Genomic DNA, 20,398 nt, shown 5'->3' with positions numbered 1-20,398 from the left:
ACTGCCGGGTGGGCGACCGCAACGGTCCCTCGGCCGCCGTTTAACGCCTGGCAGTGGCTGCGTATACTTCCCCATTACCCCTGGGGCTGTTGGGTGCGGTCTGGTCCCAAGATCCAGCCTCCCCATGTGCTCCGTGGTGGGTGGGGGTTTGGGGAAGTGAAGGAATTTTTTTTTTTTTTTTTTTGTATGGGTAAATCTTTGCCCCGGCCTGCCTCTCTCCCTGACGTCCGCCTGTCGCTGGAAACTCCCACACGGTCCTCTCTCATCGCCACCTTGGAGCCTTTCACGGCTCCTGGTGGTGCTTCTGGGAAGTCCCTACCCCCTAGGCCTAGAGGGTCTGCCCAAGACAAGTCTGTGCGACACAAAAGTCCACGGAATAGTTCACTTAAACCTGGGAACTCCTCAGTCTCACAAATAGAAGTTATGCCTGGTATATATGAGCCTGTTTCATATGAAAAGTACATTGTAGTTAAGTCTGTGGATGGCTGCTCGATAAACGACCTCGACATTTTTTAAGTATACCGTTCCCTAGTAAAGGCTTGCGGCCGTGAGCCCAAGATCATGCCGCAAGGGGACGGGAGCTTTCTGGTTGAAATATCGTCACCAGAGGAGAGCTCAAAGCTCCGCTCACTTACTTCTGTTCCAGGTACATCAGTGTCCTGCGCTCCCCATGCCACCATGAACCAATCTCGGGGAGTTGTCTTTTCACGAGACCTCCGTTACTCAGAGAAGTTGGTGAACGAACTCAAACACTACGATGTAACATCAGTGAGAAGAGTTCAACGAGAGGTAGACCGAGTACTCACACCTACACCAACCCTGTTTATTACTTTCAACCGACTAGTATTGCCCAAGACTGTCAAGCTGGCCTGGCTAAATTTGAATGTAAAGCCCTATGTCCCCAACCCCAGAAGGTGCTTTCACTGCCAAGCGTATTGTCACGTCACCCAGACCTGTCGGCGCTTGAAAAATGGCATTGCAAGAATTTGTGTGTCCTGTGGTATGAATAACCACGGTGACGAATGCCCTGGCCCTGTGCGGTGTTATCACTGTGGTGGGCCTCATCCTGCCTCATCAAAGGATTGTGAGCGCTACCGATTTGAAAAAGAGGTACTCACTATACGCAACCAGGAAAGGGTGTAATATAATTATATATATATATATATATATATATATATATAGATATATATATATATATATATATATATATATATATATATATATATATATATATATATATATATATATATATATATATATATATATATGCTGGCGGTGGCTGAGTCGACAGAGTGACGGCCCCGGGTTCAGGAGGACGCGAGTTCAATCATCGCCCGGTGCCACCAAGCTGGGATTTTTCAGCCGCCGCCGAGTGGCTTAAAAACTACCCACATGCTGTCCAGAAGACCACCTATCAACCCGGACTCTTGATTCTAGGATTAAAGATGAGCTCCGGGAGGGCAGCATGAGCCAATGCAAGATGGCGCCACTATAAACACTCGCCTGCGCCAGAACGGGCTGGGCCGACCATCAGGCCCCACCAGGAAGAAGCCTTGGGCCGACCATCAGGCCCCACCGGGACGAAGCCCACCGGCGCAATACGCCTCACCGTAAAAAAAAATATATATATATATATATATATATATATATATATATATATATATATATATATATATATATATATATACAGATATATATATATATATATATATATATATATATATATATATATATATATATATATACATATATATATATATATATATATATATATATATATATATATATATATATATATATATATATATATATATATATATATATATATATATATATATATATATATATATATATATATATATATATATATATATATATATATATATATATATATATATATATATATTAATACGCGGCAGGTTTGTAAACACAAGAAAAACAAGTAGTCCTTTATTCAATGCCAAAATACAGGTAGACGAATGATCTTTCTCAATAAATATAAAAATAACTTACAAGATGTATTACACTGTTCATCTAAGCGACGGTTGGCAGCGAAAATAAATCTATCCATATCCTAAAACTAACAAGATAACAGACAGCAGACAACCCATCTGGAGATCATACACAATTCATACTGAAAAATAAGAAAAGGAATCACTGCCGAACTCGACATAAAGTTTAAGAAATTACATATAAATCGTTAGTGGTGCACAAGCCAGAGTTAATAAAGAAAATCAAAGGAGCATCTGGCAGGCGGCAACCCCAGTGACGGTGCCAGATTGTTGAATTCCGCCTTATTTATTTACCGTTTTCCCACCCTAATACTGTCTCCTCTACTTCAATAACTAGATTCGTTTATAGTTATCGTTAAAATGGTTAATTAATGATGTCAGTTTGCCAAGGTTAAGTGTCAAAAATCACGGTAAATACAATGACGTGGGTACGATGATTTGGCAGTGTTAACGACGCCGCTGATGGGGAAGAAGGACGTTGACGCGAGCAGCAAAGGCGGTGAGTCATTGCCGTCTCGATAGAGAAGGCCTGACAGCTTGTTGGATTCTTTGCCGGTGAGTTATCCAAGAAAGGCCGAGTGTGTCCCGCTCTCTCCAACTAAAATGTTATTTTTTTTGTTTTAATTCATATTTTTGTGTTAAATATATTTTTTCTGTGATAAATAAAGGTTTTCCAACATCAGTATCTTATAAACACCATCAAATTAGACCTAAAATAGAGGAAAATAAATAAGATATTGTATAAGGAGAGGGAGAAATATTCACACATAAAATTATATAAATACATTGACAGTCGTAACTGGGTAGACTCCTATTATTTTGATTTGTCACCGTTTTTTAATATCTCTTTTGGACATCCACAACGTTGTCGTTACAATTACTATATTTAACAAGCCGATCCGCCATCCCTATACTATTACAGTATAGGCAACTCAGTCACCTGCTATCTGACAACTACATGTTACATAGAGGTACTATAGAGTGCACCACCGCTGAGTGGTGAATCTCAGTCTCACATTTCGAAGCCATATATCATAAACGTAAACTATTTCATTGCTATTATACGATTATATCTTCTTAAAAATATAACGATAAAATATACCATGTTAACATTGAAATCCATGTGGCCATTATACGAGTAAATAATTCTTTCCAGGAACGGAGATTTTAGAAAGAGCATTGTAGCAGCCCCCACACTCGTAGTTGCCAGATAGCAGGTGACTGAGTTGCCTAGTATCGGGATGGAGGATTGTCTTGTTGAATATAGTAATTGTAACGACAGCGTTATGAATGGCAAAAAGAGATATTTAGAAACGGTGACAAATCAAACTAATAGCAGTACCCAGTTACGACTGTCAATGTATTTATATATTTTTGTGTGAATGTTTCTCCCTCTCCTTATACTATATCTTATCAATTTTCCTCTATTTCATGTCTAATTTGATGATGTTTATAAGATATTAATGTTGGAAAACCTTTCTTTATCACATAATGTTTTTTCTCAAAGATATGCATTAAAACACACACAAGAATTTTTTTTAGTTGGAGTGCGCGGGACACACTCGGCCTTACTTGATGACTCGTACTTTGAGCTGTCAGGCCTTCTCTATCGAGACGACAGTGGGTGAGTTCCCTCATCAGACATTCACTCGTACTACATCCCGAGGCTCGTTATCTATGTAGGGATGAGTTTAACATCATTGTGTGGGGCTCGTAGATAGTACAGTACTTGTCCATCTTATAAAACATCACACTACACTACAAACACATCACTCGTCTCACAGCTTAAAAATACATCATAGTTACCTAAGAGCTACTAGCCTAATTTATTCGATAAATCGTGTTCAACACATTTTCGTGACAATATGCAAAAAATAAAATCCTTTACGAAGAGGAGTTAATTAAATAATGTTTAATTTTCACAGAAAATTAACATACAAAATTCACATAAAATAACCTCATAACATCGTAAATGGTGGAAGACTCGAGCTGATTCAATCGTGCACCGTCCCCAAGAAATGAAAAAAAGTATAAACTCGAGACCAGGACCACTTATCTGCTAAGAAGCATGATAGCAACGACAACAGCAACAAGAACAACAATAACGACATGTGGGCAGCTAAGGCTAAGGGTTCTCAGGTCCCTGATAATGTGAGGCACCCTTGACGACGCTAGAGTCCAGCCTTGCGTCTTGGGGCATAAGAACAACAATAACAACAATATAAACAGAAAACAACAAAAACCTAACCAGTACGATCTTCACAAGAAAGTACAAAAACACTTGCCATCAGTCACGTGGTCACAAGGAAGGGAGGCGGAGACGGGGGACACACACACACGCACACACACTAAAGATAACTAATATGATTGCCATAAGTCAGAGGAGAGTCGAAGGGAGAGGCGTAGGCGGGGAATCAAAAAACACAAAAAAGCTAACTAATACGACCTACAAAATAGGAAAAAGTAGCCTTGCCATCATCACCTGCGGGCTAGATGGAGAGGCGGGGGCGCGGGATGCTTCGGCTCACGACCCACACGTCGCTGCTGGGGTCCCTCAAGGCGTTATGAGGGTCCGAGCGCGTTAATAACCTGTGGCTGCTGGACCTCGCCGGACCTCTTGGGTGTGGGGGCGGCGGTCGTCTGGCGGGGCGGGGCGGGGGCGCGGGGGGCATGGGGTAGTGCACGGGCGCGTCCTGCTCCATGCGTACCTCCGGGTCACGTGGCAGTGCGACTATGGCCTGTAAAGAGTGGCAGTTAGTTCCAGTGTGTGTGTGTGTGTGTGTGTGTGTGAGAGAGAGAGAGAGAGAGAGAGAGAGAGAGAGAGAGAGAGAGAGAGAGAGAGAGAGAGAGAGAGAGAGAGAGGTGGGGGGTATCGTGGAAATATACTCAGTTGCTTATTTTTTTTTTTTCAGGAATGGAGAAAGAAGCCTTGAAAGATGGAACATGAAGAGGAGGAGGAGGAGAATTCGAGCAACAAAAACAAGGAGGTAGAAGGAAGAATAAAGAGGAGAAGTTAAGGAAAGTCTTCATCTCCTCCACTTATCACTGCGAAGGATGAACCAACTCCTATCCCCCGTGAGTCCTGCTTTGTTTGGTTCCTTAATTAATCAGAGTAGGAGTAAAAATTGTATTGGGTTCTAGAAAGTGGTAAGAATTTGGAAAGCTGCATGGAGTGTCTCCCCCCCCCCCCCCCCGTCCTCCCCCCTCCTCCCTCCTCTTTCTATGTTCTTCCCCGGTCACCCTCCCCCCCCCTCCCTCCTCTTCCCTCTTCCTTCCTCCCCTTCCTCCTCTTTCCATTGTATTTCCCTCTATTTTGTGACCTGTTAGTGTATAGGTAGAAATTTTATCCGTCTCGGGAAGTGAAAAAAAAGCCGATAGAGAGAGAGAGAGAGAGAGAGAGAGAGAGAGAGAGAGAGAGAGAGAGAGAGAGAGAGAGAGAGAGAGAGAGAGAGAGAGAGAGAGAGAGAGAGAGAGAGAGAGAATCTAATCAACCTTAGGAAGTGAAGATATATCACCCAATCACTCACTAAAACATATCTCACTATCACCGTATCTCTCTATATCACTCCTATTGTCATTCTCGCCTGCCTGTGATGGAAGGGAGAAACTTGCTTCATTAATGTGACTCAGGAGTGTAGGATTTTCGGAAGGGGATGAGGAAAGAGTCACCCCCCAGCACCCCTCCCCCCACCCCATAAGTGAAGGACGAGGCACCTTCTTATCACTCTAGATTATCTTTTCGTCCCATGATAGGCATTAGGGAACTTTAATCCACGACCTTTCTTGGGGATGGAGTTCCTGGCAGCGATTATCATTTGTCTCACGTCGTTGGTAATCCCTAAGAATGTAAGCTTCGTCCTCTATCTCGCAGGATATTTGAATTCGGCGAGGTGACGTATCAGTTCTTAGAAAGGGTAAGTCTCCGGAAGTAAGATATGGAATGAATCGTTGGGAAATAAAATACACGTGACAGCCGCTGTGGCGTAAGAATATTATCTAAAATGGGGCGAATCTGCATGTTAGTTTTTAATAATGGCAAATCTTGGGATGTAAGGCGTGTAATGAATGGTTTGGAAATGCACGTGACAGTAACTATGGCGTAAGAATATTTGAATGGGGCGAACCCGCATATTAGCTTTTAATGGCAAATCCCCGGATGCAGGACGTGTCATGAATGGTTTGGAATACACTGTGAGAATACCGTTTGGAATACATGCGTAAGAATATTTGAATGGGGCGAATCTGCATGTTAGTTTTTATTAATGGCAAATCCCCGGATGCAGGACGTGTAATGAATGGTACACCGTAATAATACCGTTTGGAATACATGCGTAAAACTATTTGAATGGGTCGAGACTGCAAATACCCGGATGTAAGGCGTGGAATGAAGGATTAAGAAATACGTGTGACTGTAGCAGGTATAGAGACGAAGTTGAGTCAGCGCTGCCACCTGCAGATAAGTGCCGTCACCTGAGATTGATACTGCTCGTTATCATACAGTTCTTTTATTTGCTCCTTCCAACATCTTACACTCTTGCAGGAAGGGAGCTCAAGACACCACTACAACTAAATAAGATCCGTATTTTTTCTCTTCGTCTGCAAGTATTTGTGATGGCAGCTTTTTTTGTTCACTGTTTGCATTTGATCTGTTTCATTTACCGCAAAAAAAAAAATAATAATATTAATCAGTACCTAAGTGCGACGTTGTAACTGGGACGCTGTGATAAAGGCAACTTGCTTATCACAGGCAAATTCACTTGTGTGTAAGTGGAAAAAAACATGACACTAAAATATAGTTAAAGCGGGGGAGCACCACATTATTATCAGTTCTCAATCAGCGGAACGAGACCGTACTTGTGATGGGCTGAGAGTGTATGTGCGGAAGGGAGGGGGAGGAATGCAGCCGGAATGAATGTGGTCGCTCTTCATCTCCAGTGTGTGTGTGTGTGTGTGTGTGTGTGCGGAAGGGAGGGGGAGGAATGCAGCCGGAATGAATGTGGTCGCTCTTCATCTCCAGTGTGTGTGTGTGTGTGTGTGTGTGTGTGCGGGAGGGAGGGGGAGGAATGCAGCCGGAATGAATGTGGTCGCTCTTCATCTCCAGTGTGTGTGTGTGTGTGTGTGTGTGTGTGTGTGTGGAAGGGAGGGGGAGGAATGCAGCCGGAATGAATGTGGTCGCTCTTCATCTCCAGTGTGTGTGTGTGTGTGTGTGTGTGTGTGTGAGGGAGGGAGGGGGAGGAATGCAGCCGGAATGAATGTGGTCGCTCTTCATCTCCAGTGTGTGTGTGTGTGTGTGTGTGTGTGTGTGTGAGGGAGTGAGGGTTACGAATGCAGCCGGAATGAATGAGGTCGCTCTTCATCTCCAGTGTGTGTGTGTGTGTGTGTGTGTGTGTGTGTGTGAGGGAGGGAGGGGAAGGAATGCAGCCGGAATGAATGTGGTCGCTCTTCATCTCCAGTGTGTGTGTGTGTGTCCCGAGAGTAGGAGTAGTTAAGAATTGTTTGTGTTTGTCAGTTGGCTGCAGGAAGACGCTTACGAGGAACACTGATTCATATTTGTGCAATTAACGTGGAGATCAGAAAAAAAAAGAAAAAAAATCTGTCCATTGTATACTTTTGGGGATATCTTTCAAAAACAAGAATAGAAAAGGTCACCTAAATGTGTGTCACCTGACTGCCAAAGAGAGGTTACGAAGAAGGGCGAGGCAAATTTAATACACTCAGGTTAACAATGGAACAACCCTTCAAAAATTTACAAAGAAGAGAAACTGCATAAAGAATATTTTTGAGACTCACCGGGGGCCTGAATTTTGTGTTTGTGCCAAAGAGGGGTAACGAAGAAGGGCTGAACATATTTTATACACGAGTTAACAATACAACAACCCTTCAAAAATTTATAAAGAAGAGAAAGTGTATTTATTATGGTTTTGGTACTCACCGGGGGCCTGGGCGTATTGTGTGGCGTGGAGGTGTCCCGCTCCACGTTCACGCTCTCCCTCCTGCTGAAAGGGAGATAACGCACATTAGTCCCTCTTACCTCCTGTCTTAGTGGGCCAATCTTAGGCTCTCACGCAAGATTTAGTCGAACCGTAATTTAAGTCCCGCTCTTCCCTCATTTTGTAAAGTTTATTCGGTGTCGAAATTCATTGTATTTGAAGGAGCTCTGTCAGATCGTCACACAAGATTTCGTCGTGTTGTAATTTGCTTCCCGCCTTTCTGTAATTTCTTAAGACTTACCTGGTGTATTGTTGTTTTATTCCCCATCTTGATAGTGTTGAAATCCTGTGTATTAGCGACCTATCTACGTAAGCTACCAGGTTGTCACGCAAAAAATTCGTCGCGTCGTGATTTGCTCCCCACCTTTCCGTCATTTCGTAAGGCTTATCTAGCGTATTGTGTTTTTTATTCCCCATCTTGATAGTATCAAAATCCTGTGTATTAGCGATCTATCTACGTAAGCTACCAGGTTGTCACGCAAGATTTCGTCGCGTCGTTATTTGATTTCCGTCCTTCCCTCATTTCGTAAGGCTTTTTCGGTGTATTTCAGTGTTTTAAATTGTCATTCTTGGTAATATCGTAATTATGTGTAGTATCGAGCTGTTTGCAGAAGCTCTGCCAGGCTGTCGCCCAAAATTTTGTCTCGTCTTCATGTCTCCCAGGATCTGATTTCTTAAAGATGTTTGTTTGTCATTATCTTCCCATTTCTATGATCATGTAAACAGTAAATTACCTCGGCACGTAGTTATTTTGGAAACTTCGTCATATTATTAGTTAGATTTTCTCCTCTCTTCCCTAAAACAAGTGACTGCATTTTATGAATTTCCGTTTTTTTAATTAACAATTTCAGTACCGTAAGTCAAGAAGTCATGCTTTATTGTACCAGGCTCCATTTAGTTAACTACATCACTTTATCTCGTTTGTACATATCTGGCAAAGTGCGTACGAATTAGCGGACACACTCTGCCTGGCGTGTGTGCACCTGGCGTCTCTGTAAGGGTGGTCGCCTTCCTTAACTCACCTTTCCCGTCGTTTATTCGTGAAGCTGATGAATATGGCGAAGAAAACGATGGCCAGGACACCAACGGTTATTCCTCCTCCCAACAACACTGTGAGAGAGAGAAGGTAAAGCGATCAGACATTCACTCACGAAGGAAAAAAATGGATGGAGAAAAGGAGAATAGAAAGGAGATGGGAAGGAGAGAGAAAGGGGAAAGGAGGAACAGGAGGAGGATAAGATAAAAAGTAATGAAGTAGGGAAGGAAAGAAAACGAAGAGAGAAAATAAAGCAGTCAACCATTCACCCCCGAAAAAAAATGGAAGAAGGAAAGGAGAATAGAGAGGAGATGGGAATGAGAGAGAAAAGAAACAGGAGGAGTAGGTAAAAAAATAAAGGGGTGGGAAAGGAGAGAAAGGGAGGGAAAAGGAGGGAAAGGAATAGGAAAGAAATAAGTAAAGATCTAGGTAGGAGGAGGAAAGGGAAGGAATCAGAGGAGAGAAAAGAGAGGAGATGGGAAGGAGAGAGGAAGAGGAAAGGAGGAACTGGAAGAGGATGAGATAATTTTTTTTTTAAAGTGAGAAAGGAGAGAAAAGGAGGAGGAAAAAGGGGTAAAGGGAATAGAAAGGAAGTCAATAGAGATCTAATTAGCTATGTGGAGGGAAAAAAAGGGAAGAGAAGAGAAGGGAAGAGAATGAATCAGAGGAGAGAGATTGGAGAGTCAAAGAAGAAGGAAAGAAAAAAAAAGTTGGCTAAAAACAAATGCTTCACTATCCACAAACTTTACCTCTGAGAAGAAACTGCAAAGTAAAATTAGAAAAAAAAGAAAAATGCAAGTCAAGGGGGGCAGCATGGAGTTTTTTTTATTTAGTTCCCCCCCCCCAAGAAAAAGAAAAAATGCAAGTCAGTTAGGGGAAGTGGCATGAAGTTCTTTCTTTAGTTTTTCATCTTCTCCCATTAACAACAACTAGCGTCTACCTCACCTCCACTCATGTTGACGGAGCAGCTGTCGCCGACGTGCCAATCATTGCAGCTGAGGAGAAGCAAAGACCAGTGTTAGAACACGCAGGAGATGTACGGTCAGGCAAGAGAATGAAGGAATATGAAAACGGTCGAAAACATAACATCGCGCAGTCAGCAGCGTCCATTCTTTCCTGCATTGCGTCATTCTCTTATTGATCGTTCATAAAATGGCCGATGACTTTTGGGAGAAACTGTCTATATGTGCACGAGTTCTGTTGTAAGCTGATGTGGATGCTAGACTTCGATAGAATGCTGCTGTGGACACGAGGCTTCGGTAGAGTGCTTGTGTGGATGAGACTTCGAAATAGGGTTGCTGTGGACATAAGACTTCGGTAGAGTGTTTGTGTGGAATGGCAGACTTCGACAGGGTGCTGGTGTGGACACTAGACTTCGGTAGATTGCTTGTGTGGATGACAGACTTCGATATAGCGCTGATGTGAGTGCTAGACATCGACCGAGTGCTGGTGGGGACTTCGAAGTAGGCTTACAGAGAGGACTGGTGCGGATGTCACAATACAAGGTTTGATAACCTCGTGTCTAGTAAATGTTCTTAGACATCACCAGTGGGGATGATGAGTTGCCTTAGGGCCGCTTTCACAGTCGTTTTGTTTGTTTTGATTGTTACCAATGGCGACGATCGCCGCTTTAGAATTTCCACTTAAAACTGGCCAATGGGGTAGTGGCGGCTGCGGGGTTAGCCTAGCCCCGCACCTTGGCACACACTCTCAACACCTCTCGCTTCCTCTGCAGCCGCCACTACCCCACAGTCTAGTTTCACGTGGAAAACTATGGCGTCGATCGGCGCCATTGGTAACGATCAAAACAAACAAAACGACTGTGAAAATGGCCCTTAATCACATTAAGCCCCTCCTCCCCCTCCAAGCGATACCCAGCATTGGGCCTTACCTTGCCACACACCAACTCCTTTTTCTTACAGTAACGGAAGCAGCTAAAGGGCAAAAAAGGCGGGCCAAAAGAGAGGGCCAATTTCAGTCGGAGAAGTGCCTTGATACTCCCCTCATGAGAGCGTTCAAGTCGTAGGCAGGAGGAAATACAGACGAAGAGAGGCTGTTCCAAGTTTACCAGTGAAAGGGATGAAAGAATGAAGAGGCTGGTTTACTCTTGCATAAGGGATTTGGATAGCATAGGGACGAACTAGAGTAGAAAGTCTTGGCCGAGCTCGATTGCCAGTGATTCAGATTGGCTGTAGTAAAGAAACGGCTCATGACTGAATAGTGAATGGTCAGGCAACGCACGGGCATTACATTATGCGAAGGAAATCACGAGATTTTCAGCGTCTCATGCAGAAGGAACAGAAACCATGCAGGGGGTGTGTGTGGCTTTCCGCAGCACCGCATTTCGCATCGAGTTACACATTAGCATCTTTTCGCAAGACTCGGTTATCGCAGCGTTGCGAATAAATACAATGGGGTTGAATTGTGGGAGGAGGGATAGCGTGGGGAGGCTTGCGATAAGATATGCTGAGGAAAGAAATAATACTTGTCTTGATCAGTGATTGTGAGAGTAAGTGGGGGTAAAAGTTCGGGTGGTGAAAGATAAAATGAGGCTTGACTGAATGACGCATAGTGAATGAACGTGAAAGGGATGAATAGTGACTTAAAAAGGTTTATGACGGAGTGGTATAGGAAATCCGGAATGAGAGAGAGAGAGAGAGAGAGAGAGAGAGAGAGAGAGAGAGAGAGAGAGAGAGAGAGAGAGAGAGAGAGAGATCCATTCTTACGCCGCTGACTCTACTCTGCATTACTCAACTTCTTTTGATAGAAGGCCAACCCAAGAGGAACAATACGATTCCAGTCTGGAGGCTGCAGAACGCTTAACCCAGACCTTACTAGCATTTCCGATTGGGGCAAGAAGAACCTGGTGTCCTTCAACGCCTTAACAACTCACTTTCTTCACCTATCAACTCGACACAACCTTCCAAATACCTATCCTCTATTCTTCGACAACACTCAGCTGTCACCTTCTCCCACACTAAACATCCTCGGTCTATCCTTAACTCAAAATCTCAACTGGAAACTCCATATCTCCTCTCTCACCAAATCAGCTTCCTCGATTTTTTATTTTACGTCGCGGCCTATTGCGCCGTTAGGCTTTTTCACCGGTCTGGGCCTGATGGTCCGCCCAGCCCGTTGTGGCGCAGGTGAGTTTTTATAGTGGCGCCATCTTGTTTTGACTCTTACTACCCCCCAGAGCTCATCTTTGAGCCTCTCTTTGGAAAGGTAATCTAGAGTCAGGCTTGATAGGTGGTCTTCAGGACAGCATGTGGGTAGTCTTAGGCCACTCGGCGGTGACTGGAAAATCCCAGCTGTGTGGCGGCCAGGATTCGAGCCCGCGTCCCTCCTGGATCTCCCGGACACGGCGCCGGCACGCTAACCTCTCAGCCACGGCCTCCCCATTGGTTGGGCGTTCTGTATCGTTTCCGCCAGTTCTTCTCCCCCGCACAGATGCTGTCAATATACAGGGGCCTTGTTCGCCTTCGTACGGAGTATGCATCACATGTGTGGGGGGGGCTCCACTCACACAGCTCTCTTGGATAGGGTAGAGTCAAAGGCTCTTCGTCTCATCAACTGCATTCGAGGTAGAAATCGAACAAACAGGGTACTGGGATTCATTTCAAGGAGCGTAAACAACAGAAGCGTCGAAGTCTTCCTCAAACTATATATAGCATTACTTAAACCTCATCTGATTATGCGACTCAGTTCTGGTCACCTTACTCTAGGATGGATATCATATTGTTAGAATCGGTTCAGAGAAGAATGACTAAGATGATTCAGGGGTTAAGAAACTTGCCATACGAGGAAAGACTAAAACAATTAAACATGCATTTTATAGAAAGGCGAAGGTGCGAGGTGACTTGATAGAGGTTTATAAATGGATGAAGGGCTTTAATAAGGGGGATATTAATAAGGTTCTGATGGTAAGAGAAACGGGTAGGACTCGTAGTAATGGGTTTAAACTGGATAAATTCAGATTCAACAGGGACATAGGCAAAAAACTTACTTACTAACAGGCGGTAGATGTGGAACAGCTGAGCAGTTTGTGTGGTGTGGTGAGTAAATATACAATTCACAAAAAAAAATAGATTAGATTAATTCATGGACAGTGATATTAGGTAGGTTCACAGGAGCTGTTTTTGTTGTACAGGGCTACCCCTTCTTCTGCAGACCCTACCCTTCTTTATGTTCTTTGTTCTTAACCCTGGAGGGGGAGGGAGAGGGAGGTATGTCCATCTGTTTACTGTTATATACTCTGTTAAGGAGGGGGGGGCGGGGGGGGGGGAGGGGGGTGGGCTGGGTGGGGCTGGGTGAGGAGGGGGGTGGTGGTGTGTTGGTGTGTGTGGGTGGATGATGGGAGGTATCATTTGGAGCTGATAAGGCTTTGGTAGAGGTTGTGGGTATTTCCATGGGCAGCTTTATGAGTCTAGTGATAGTCTGACAAGGCCTCTGCGCCATGAACTTGAAGAACACGCATGATAACCCGAGTAATCTCCTTTGTGGCCTTTGGGAATATTTATTGTGGGAACCGAAAGCATTTGAGAACACAAGCCAAAGAGTGTGGTGACAAGATGGGGAGGATAGGTTAGGTTAGGTTACGTTAGGTAAGGTTAGGATAGGTTAGCTTAGGTAAGGCTAGGTTAGGTTAGGTTAGGATTGGTAAGGTTAGGATAGGTTAGGTTAGGTAAGGCTAGGTTAGATTAGGTAAGGCTAGGTTAGGTTAGGTTAGGATAGGTTAGGGTAGGATAGGTTTACTTGAACTGCCTTGTGAAGATCGACTGGTTCTTTACAGACTTTGTAGTTCTTTAATATCTTAACAATCGCGGCTACATGAGATGCTTAGTGTATGCCGAATGGTTCCTTGCAGACTCCTTATGTTCTTACGTTCTTAACTTTTGTGGCTGCTAACGATAACGGAGGTGTTATGGGCACTGAATCAATGATGTGAGGGACGCAGCGAAAAGCAAGGCCAGCGATAAACACCAACCATATTCTTGTTCACGTTCAGTCCATGATGTTTTCTTTTTATTGTGTGTGTGTGTGTGTGTGTGTGTGTGTGTGTGTGTGTGTGTGTGTGTGTGTTTGAAATCTCTCTTTTTCAAGAAGTTTTTTTTTTTTCCTGTATGTAGCAATCATTCACATTATCTTTGTTATATTATGGCGTGCTGCACCTCCGTGGGTTTGCATCTGGGTGAATGTGTGCGTGTTCGCATTGACGAGGCGCGGAAGATAAAAAAAAAAAAAAAAAAACGTTCATGAACAGTCATTAATCAGTTTTGTCGTTTCTGTACCCAATATTCTTTCCATAGACACATAGGTTCCTTCATGTCCTATATTACGGCAGATACGTGAACAATGGGCTAGGGGGGTTAGAAATTGCTGTGTTATCAGAGTGTTATCAGCTTTTGTCTGCTTATCATCTGTCAGTCGCGTCTCTGAGTGTTCCTGGAAACCGGCGGAGTAAAGAGCGGAAATACTGATAACTGTGCTGATATAGGATATAGCGAGGCTGCCGGGAAGATGTGGTCATGTGTGATTGTTGTATTGCCTAAAGCAGGGCACGACGCGTTGATTGGACACCTTGCCTGAAGTCTCCTCCTCAATAAATTTATGACTGGTAGACTTCGAAAGTATCATCGTCTACATTCATTTATTGACTTGTGATTCATTATTATTGTTGTTATTATTATTATTATTATTATTATTATTATTATTATTATTATTATTATTATTATTATTATTATTATTATTATTATTATTATTATTATTATTGTTGTTGTTGTTATTGTTGTTATCATCATTATTCTCTCTCTCTCTCTCTCTCTCTCTCTCTCTCTCTCTCTCTCTCTCTCTCTCCTCACCTGCAGTAGAGGCTGTAGTCTACCTCCTTACGAAGACAGGTGCCAGCATAGGAGCAAAAATCTTGCGTACATCGATCTGTGAGATGAGAAATTATTTTCATAGTTATTCTCCTCCTCCTTCTCCTCCTCCTCCTCCTCCTCCTCCTGCTTTTTATCCTCCTCCTCCTCCTCCTTCTAGAGTAAATATGTTGTATAGGTTATTTTATAAGTCGACGAAACTAGGACCAAGAAGGAATGACATAAATAATCTTCTCAAGAGTAGGAAGATGAGATGTTGAACAGGTAAGAAAGACAGGTAACGCCTCGTCTCTGTTAATAGGGACTTACCGGCACAGACCTCACCGGGGAACGTCTTGTTATTGGGGGACACGTCGTCATACTGGGATAGACATTGGCACTGAGGTTTTTCTACACCTAACTCAGCGTCTAGTGTGTAATTACATACTGCTCTGTTGGTAGTGCATGTCAGGTCCACACCACACAATTTCTGCTCCACCTCTGTAGAGAGAGAAAAAAACATTAGTGGTGTGTTTTTAAGTCCGTATTCTCAAACGTTTCCACTCATTACTATACATGTTCGAGAAGGCTCTTCTGCAAGGTTTTCACGGCCGGTTTCATGACCTTGTGGCACTCTGCAAGGTAAACGGGAAAACTCCCTCGAAAAGCTGATCAGTCTTCTCCGTGGCCTTTGAAAATGGTCGTTATGAGAACCAGAAGCTTTCGAGAATACGAGTGTTTGTATTATTTCTAAACATTGACGTATAAAAAGCTCAAAACACAGTGATCCCATAAAGACAAATACCAAAAAAAAAAAAAAGAAAAGCTTCAAATGTAGTTTCGAAAGTTATCGTGGGAAGGCGAAAATACACAGAGTAGAAAACGATGGTACAAAATGTTTCGTGGGTGTTGAATTTGTTTGTTAGGGTTGTTGTGAGTGATTGTTGTGGGGAAGAAGGGGCTATGTACCTTCCTTGGCGCCAGAAGGGGTGTGAGATAATGGTGGATGGATAGTGGATGATGATGCAGGATGTGGACTGCATTATTAGAGGTGTTGATTAATAGTTTGAAGGGGGTTGTAATTAGTGGTGATAGTGGTAGTGGCATGGTAGTGGAATGGTGGTCAGGGATCGGAGTGGGTGGTGGTGGTGGTGGTGGTGGGATGGAGGTTAGCTGGAGATGAGGGAACAGAATAGGAGCAGACCCATAATCTCGAACGCTTTCGGCTCTTATAACAATAATTTCCAAAGACCACAAAGGAGATTGGTCGGTTCCTCATGAGTGTTTTTTTCACATTCACGGTGCAGAACCCTTGTCAAACTATTGCTAGTCTCATGAATATCCCATGGAAGTAACCACAACCTCTGCAAAAGTCTTTCCAAATGTGGTTGAGAAATTCCCGAAAAGTTTGAAAATATGGGCCGTAATGAGTGCGGAGGTGGTGGTGGTGGTGGACTGAAGGGAGAACTGGAGATAAGGGAACAGGGTAGGCGGGATATGTGGAACAGATGCTGATCAGAGGGAGCGGAGCGGGTGAAGTGGACGACCCTGGAAACGCTTACCTTCTACTGCTACACTGTCCGGCTTCACTTTGAGGCCGAGCGCATCCGTGACGTTTGGGTTCTTGGCTGCCTCCACCACGGCGTCCTTCATCTCCTCGTTCGTGTCAGTGTTGTAGTCCTCCGTGCGACGCATCACTACCTTTCCCGTCACCGTCAACTCATCATCATCAGAAGCTTGCCTGACGAAGGAAAGGCACGTGTTTTTTGGTTATGTGTTTGCTGTGATTTCTCTATGATAAAAAAGGAAGGTTACTCCTAAGAAAATCATATCCGCTAATGGCTCCTCCACAACAATGGATATCAAACAATTGTATTGGTCAGTCTAATCGTAGAGGTGCAGGTCTGTCGCCCATATTACAAGCCGTCCCATCCTTTGAGATCCTTCGAACCTTATCAGTGCTTCAGACCCCGTTCCCTGCGAGCTTCCTATGAACCACTTTTACGAGTTAACAGCTGCATCCAACATACCAATTCTTTATCTTGGTGATAATATTGTATAAATAGTCAAGAAGAAAAAGTTGAGGGCTGTTAGAGGATCAAACTGCCAACATGCCATTAGACACTGCCACACTGCCATTAGGCAGTGGCCGAGTGGTCGGCGTGCGGACGTGGTGAGCCAGTGGCCCTGGGTTCGAGTCCAACCGAAATACGCTGATTTTTTTAAACCCTCGCCGAGTGGGGGAAGATTACTCACATGCTGCCGAGATCTTGTCAACCCTAACTTCAGGCACTCCGTTCAAGAGGAGCACCGGGGGTCAGCATGGGCCAAGCAAAAGTCATATCACGGAGCCACTATAAATAAAATTGGCCTGCGCAACTAACGGGCTGGAGTCAGGGCCCAAGAGAGGGGGGGAGCTGATATCTCAGCACCAGGGCCTGGCCTCATAGGGGGCCCGGCCGCCCGGGCATGATGTATGTAACTTAAGATTTTCATAGCTAATAGTGCTTATAACAATTATATTAATTACCTGCAGCACCAGGACCCAATGGTAGCTCTATCTGGCGCTGGCTGGAGTCGCCCAAGAGGCCCCTCAAGAGAGCCTACCGGCGCAACAGGCGACACTTAAAAAAAAGTCATGCCCCGTAAAATTGTGCGTTCCACCTTACCTTTTAGCTCTATTCTTAGGCATGAGGCTGAGAGGGTTGTCAGCTTTCATGTTATTGTCCCTCGATGAGGTCCCACACTTTTCTGGTTCATCAGTTGGGAACACTTCCATGTCCTCGAAGCGCTGGTACGATGTCACCCCGCTCTCAGTAGCAGCGATCTCAAACTGGTACAGAATCGCGATGAGTAGTAGTAGTAGTAGTAGTAGTAGCAGAAATAGCAATAGTAGTAATAATAGTAGCAGTAGTAGTAGAAGTAGTAGTAGTAGTAGTAGTAGTAGTGGAAATAGCAATAGTAGTAATAATAGTAGTAGTAGTAGCAGAAATAGCAATAGCAGTAATAGTAGTAATAGTAGTAGTAGTAGTAGTAGTAGTAGCAATAGTAGTAATAATAATAGTAGTAGTAGTAGTAGTAGTAGTAGTAGTAGTAGTAGTAGTAGTAGTAGTAGTAGTAGAAATAGCAATAGTGGTGGTAGTGGTAGTTGGTAGTAGTGGTGGTGGTGGTGGTAGTGGTAGTGGTGGTGGTAGTGGTGGTGGTGGTGGTGGTGGTGGTGGTGGTAGTGGTGGTGGTGGTGGTGGTGGTAGTAGTGGTAGTGGTGGTGATGGTAGTGGTGGTGGTAGTAGTGGTAGTGGTGGTGGTAGTGGTGGTGGTGGTAGTGGTGGTGGTAGTAGTGGTAGTGGTGGTGGTGGTAGTAGTGGTGGTGGTGGTAGTAGTAGTAGTAGTAGTAGTAGTAGTAGTAGTAGTAGTAGTAGTAGTAGTAGTAGTAGTAGTAGTTGTTGTTGTGGTTGTTGTTGTTGTAGTAGTAGTTGTTGTTCTTATTTCACGTTAGTTGCTTGTGATGGTGGTACACACACACACACACACACACACACACACACACACACACACACACACACAAATAACTTACCAGTTGTTGAACGCTTTCCAAGAGAGCTTTGTAGATATCTGATGTATTATCGCAGTAATCGTTTTCCCAAGGTTTATTCTCCACGACCAAGGAAGAGTTGTGCTTCTCAATTTCTGTGTGTGTGTGTGTGTGTGTGTGTGTGTGTGTGTGTGTGTGTGTGTGTGTGTGTGTGTGTGTGTGTGTGTGTGTGTGTGTGTGTTTAGAAAAAAAACACATATAATGTAAAACAATGCATAAATTACTAATAACGAGCACATAAGATATGTAGAAAAATAAAATGTAGCGCAGCTATGAAGAAAAAAAAGGTAAACAATCCCTCCCTTAATACCCAACAACAACAAAATAAACAGCAGCAACTAACTGTATAATTAAACAACAACAAACCACAATTTCAAGAGGACAATACCAATGAAAAAAAAAGAAAAACTATTTACTCACCTCTGCAAACCGAAGCCTCAGCCATGGACGACTTTTCATATCCCGACATACACTGGCATTGAGGATCTCCATCAGTTGTTCTCAAACATCGCTCAAAATTAGCAATGTCACAACCAGATGCTGCCGGGTTGACGGGACCTTGGTCGGCAAGTTCCAGATATTCATCGCTACAGCCAATGATCCAGGAAGGCGTTGTGGTGGTTTCAGGGGAGGTCGAGGTTGTAGAGGTCGTCGAGGTGGTTTCAGTAGGCGTAGTAGTGTCGGGTGGTGACGTTGGAGTCGTTGATGTGGAGGGAGTACTGGTGGTTGTCTCTTTGCTTGTTTCAGTGGGGGTGTTGGTGGGTGTTTCAGTGCTTCTTTCAGTGGAGGTAACACTTGAGCTTGTGTCAGTGGATGAGGTGGGTGAAACAGTGGGGCTTGTTTCAGTGGAGGGGGTGGAGGACTCAGAGGGGCTTGTGTCGGTGGAGGTGTCAGTGGTTGATTCAGTGGGGGTGTCAGTGGTGGTGTCAGTGGTTGATTCAGCGGGGGTGTCAGTGGTTGATCCAGTGGGAGTATCAGTGGTTGATTCATTTGGGGTGTCAGTGGTTGATTCCATGGAAGTGTCAGTGGTTGATTCCATGGGAGTGTCAGTTGTTGATTCAGTGGGGGTCTCAGTTGTTGATTCAGTGGGAGTGTCAGTTGTTGATTCAGTGGGGGTGTCAGTTGTTGATTCAGTGGGGGTATCAGTTGTTGATTCAGTGGGGGTGTCAGTTGTTGATTCAGTGGGGGTGTCAGTTGTTGATTCAGTGGGGGTGTCAGTTGTTGATTCAGTGGGGGTGTCAGTTGTTGATTCAGTGGGAGTGTCAGTTGTTGATTCAGTGGGGGTGTTAGTGGTTGATTCAGTGGGGGTGTCAGTTGTTGATTCAGAGGGGGTGTCAGTTGTTGATTCAGTGGGGGTGTCAGTTGTTGATTCAGTGGGGTCTCAGTGGTTGATGCAGTGGGAGGGTCAGTTGTTGATTCAGTGGGGGTGTCAGTTGTTGATTCAGTGGGGGTGTCAGTTGTTGATTCAGTGGGAGTGTCAGTTGTTGATTCAGTGGGGGTGTCAGTTGTTGATTCAGTGGGGGTATCAGTGGTTGATTCAGTGGGGGTGTCAGTTGTTGATTCAGTGGGGATGTCAGTGGTTGATTCAGTGGGGGTGTCAGTTGTTGATTCAGTGGGGGTGTCAGTGGTTGATTCAGTGGGAGTGTCAGTTGTTGATTCAGTGGGGGTGTCAGTGGTTGATTCAGTGGGGGTATCAGTGGTTGATTCAGTGGGAGTGTCAGTTGTTGATTCAGTGGGGGAGTCAGTTGTTGATTCAGTAGGGGTGTCAGTTGTTGATTCAGTGGGGTTGTCAGTTGTTGATTCAGTGGGCGTGTCAGTTGTTGATTCAGTGGGGGTGTCAGTGGTTGATTCAGTGGGAGTGTCAGTTGTTGATTCAGTGGGGGTGTCAGTTGTTGATTCAGTGGGGATGT

At 44.2% G+C, this 20,398-nt stretch overlaps 1 protein-coding gene across 1 annotated transcript; it reads right to left on the bottom strand.

Moving 5' to 3' along the window:
• Positions 1 to 1,937: 1,937 nt before the first annotated feature.
• Positions 1,938 to 19,819, bottom strand: LOC126984863 (serine-rich adhesin for platelets-like). Its single transcript, XM_050839135.1, has 11 exons — positions 18,909 to 19,819; positions 18,471 to 18,583; positions 17,566 to 17,729; positions 16,459 to 16,637; positions 15,227 to 15,397; positions 14,900 to 14,975; positions 9,984 to 10,033; positions 9,025 to 9,112; positions 7,945 to 8,008; positions 4,495 to 4,750; positions 1,938 to 3,687 (listed from the first exon to the last, which is right to left on the bottom strand). Exons 1-10 carry the CDS (start codon positions 19,525 to 19,527, stop codon positions 4,502 to 4,504), a joined length of 1,773 nt encoding a protein of 590 aa, XP_050695092.1. The 5' UTR covers positions 19,528 to 19,819; the 3' UTR covers positions 1,938 to 3,687; positions 4,495 to 4,501.
• Between the last annotated feature and the right edge of the window lie 579 nt (positions 19,820 to 20,398).

The sequence above is a fragment of the Eriocheir sinensis genome, chromosome 5, assembly GCF_024679095.1.
Source record: "Eriocheir sinensis breed Jianghai 21 chromosome 5, ASM2467909v1, whole genome shotgun sequence".
Classification (NCBI taxonomy): domain Eukaryota; kingdom Metazoa; phylum Arthropoda; class Malacostraca; order Decapoda; family Varunidae; genus Eriocheir; species Eriocheir sinensis.
Note: the sequence above shows the minus strand (reverse complement) of the source record. Positions and strands in the feature narration are given on the sequence as shown.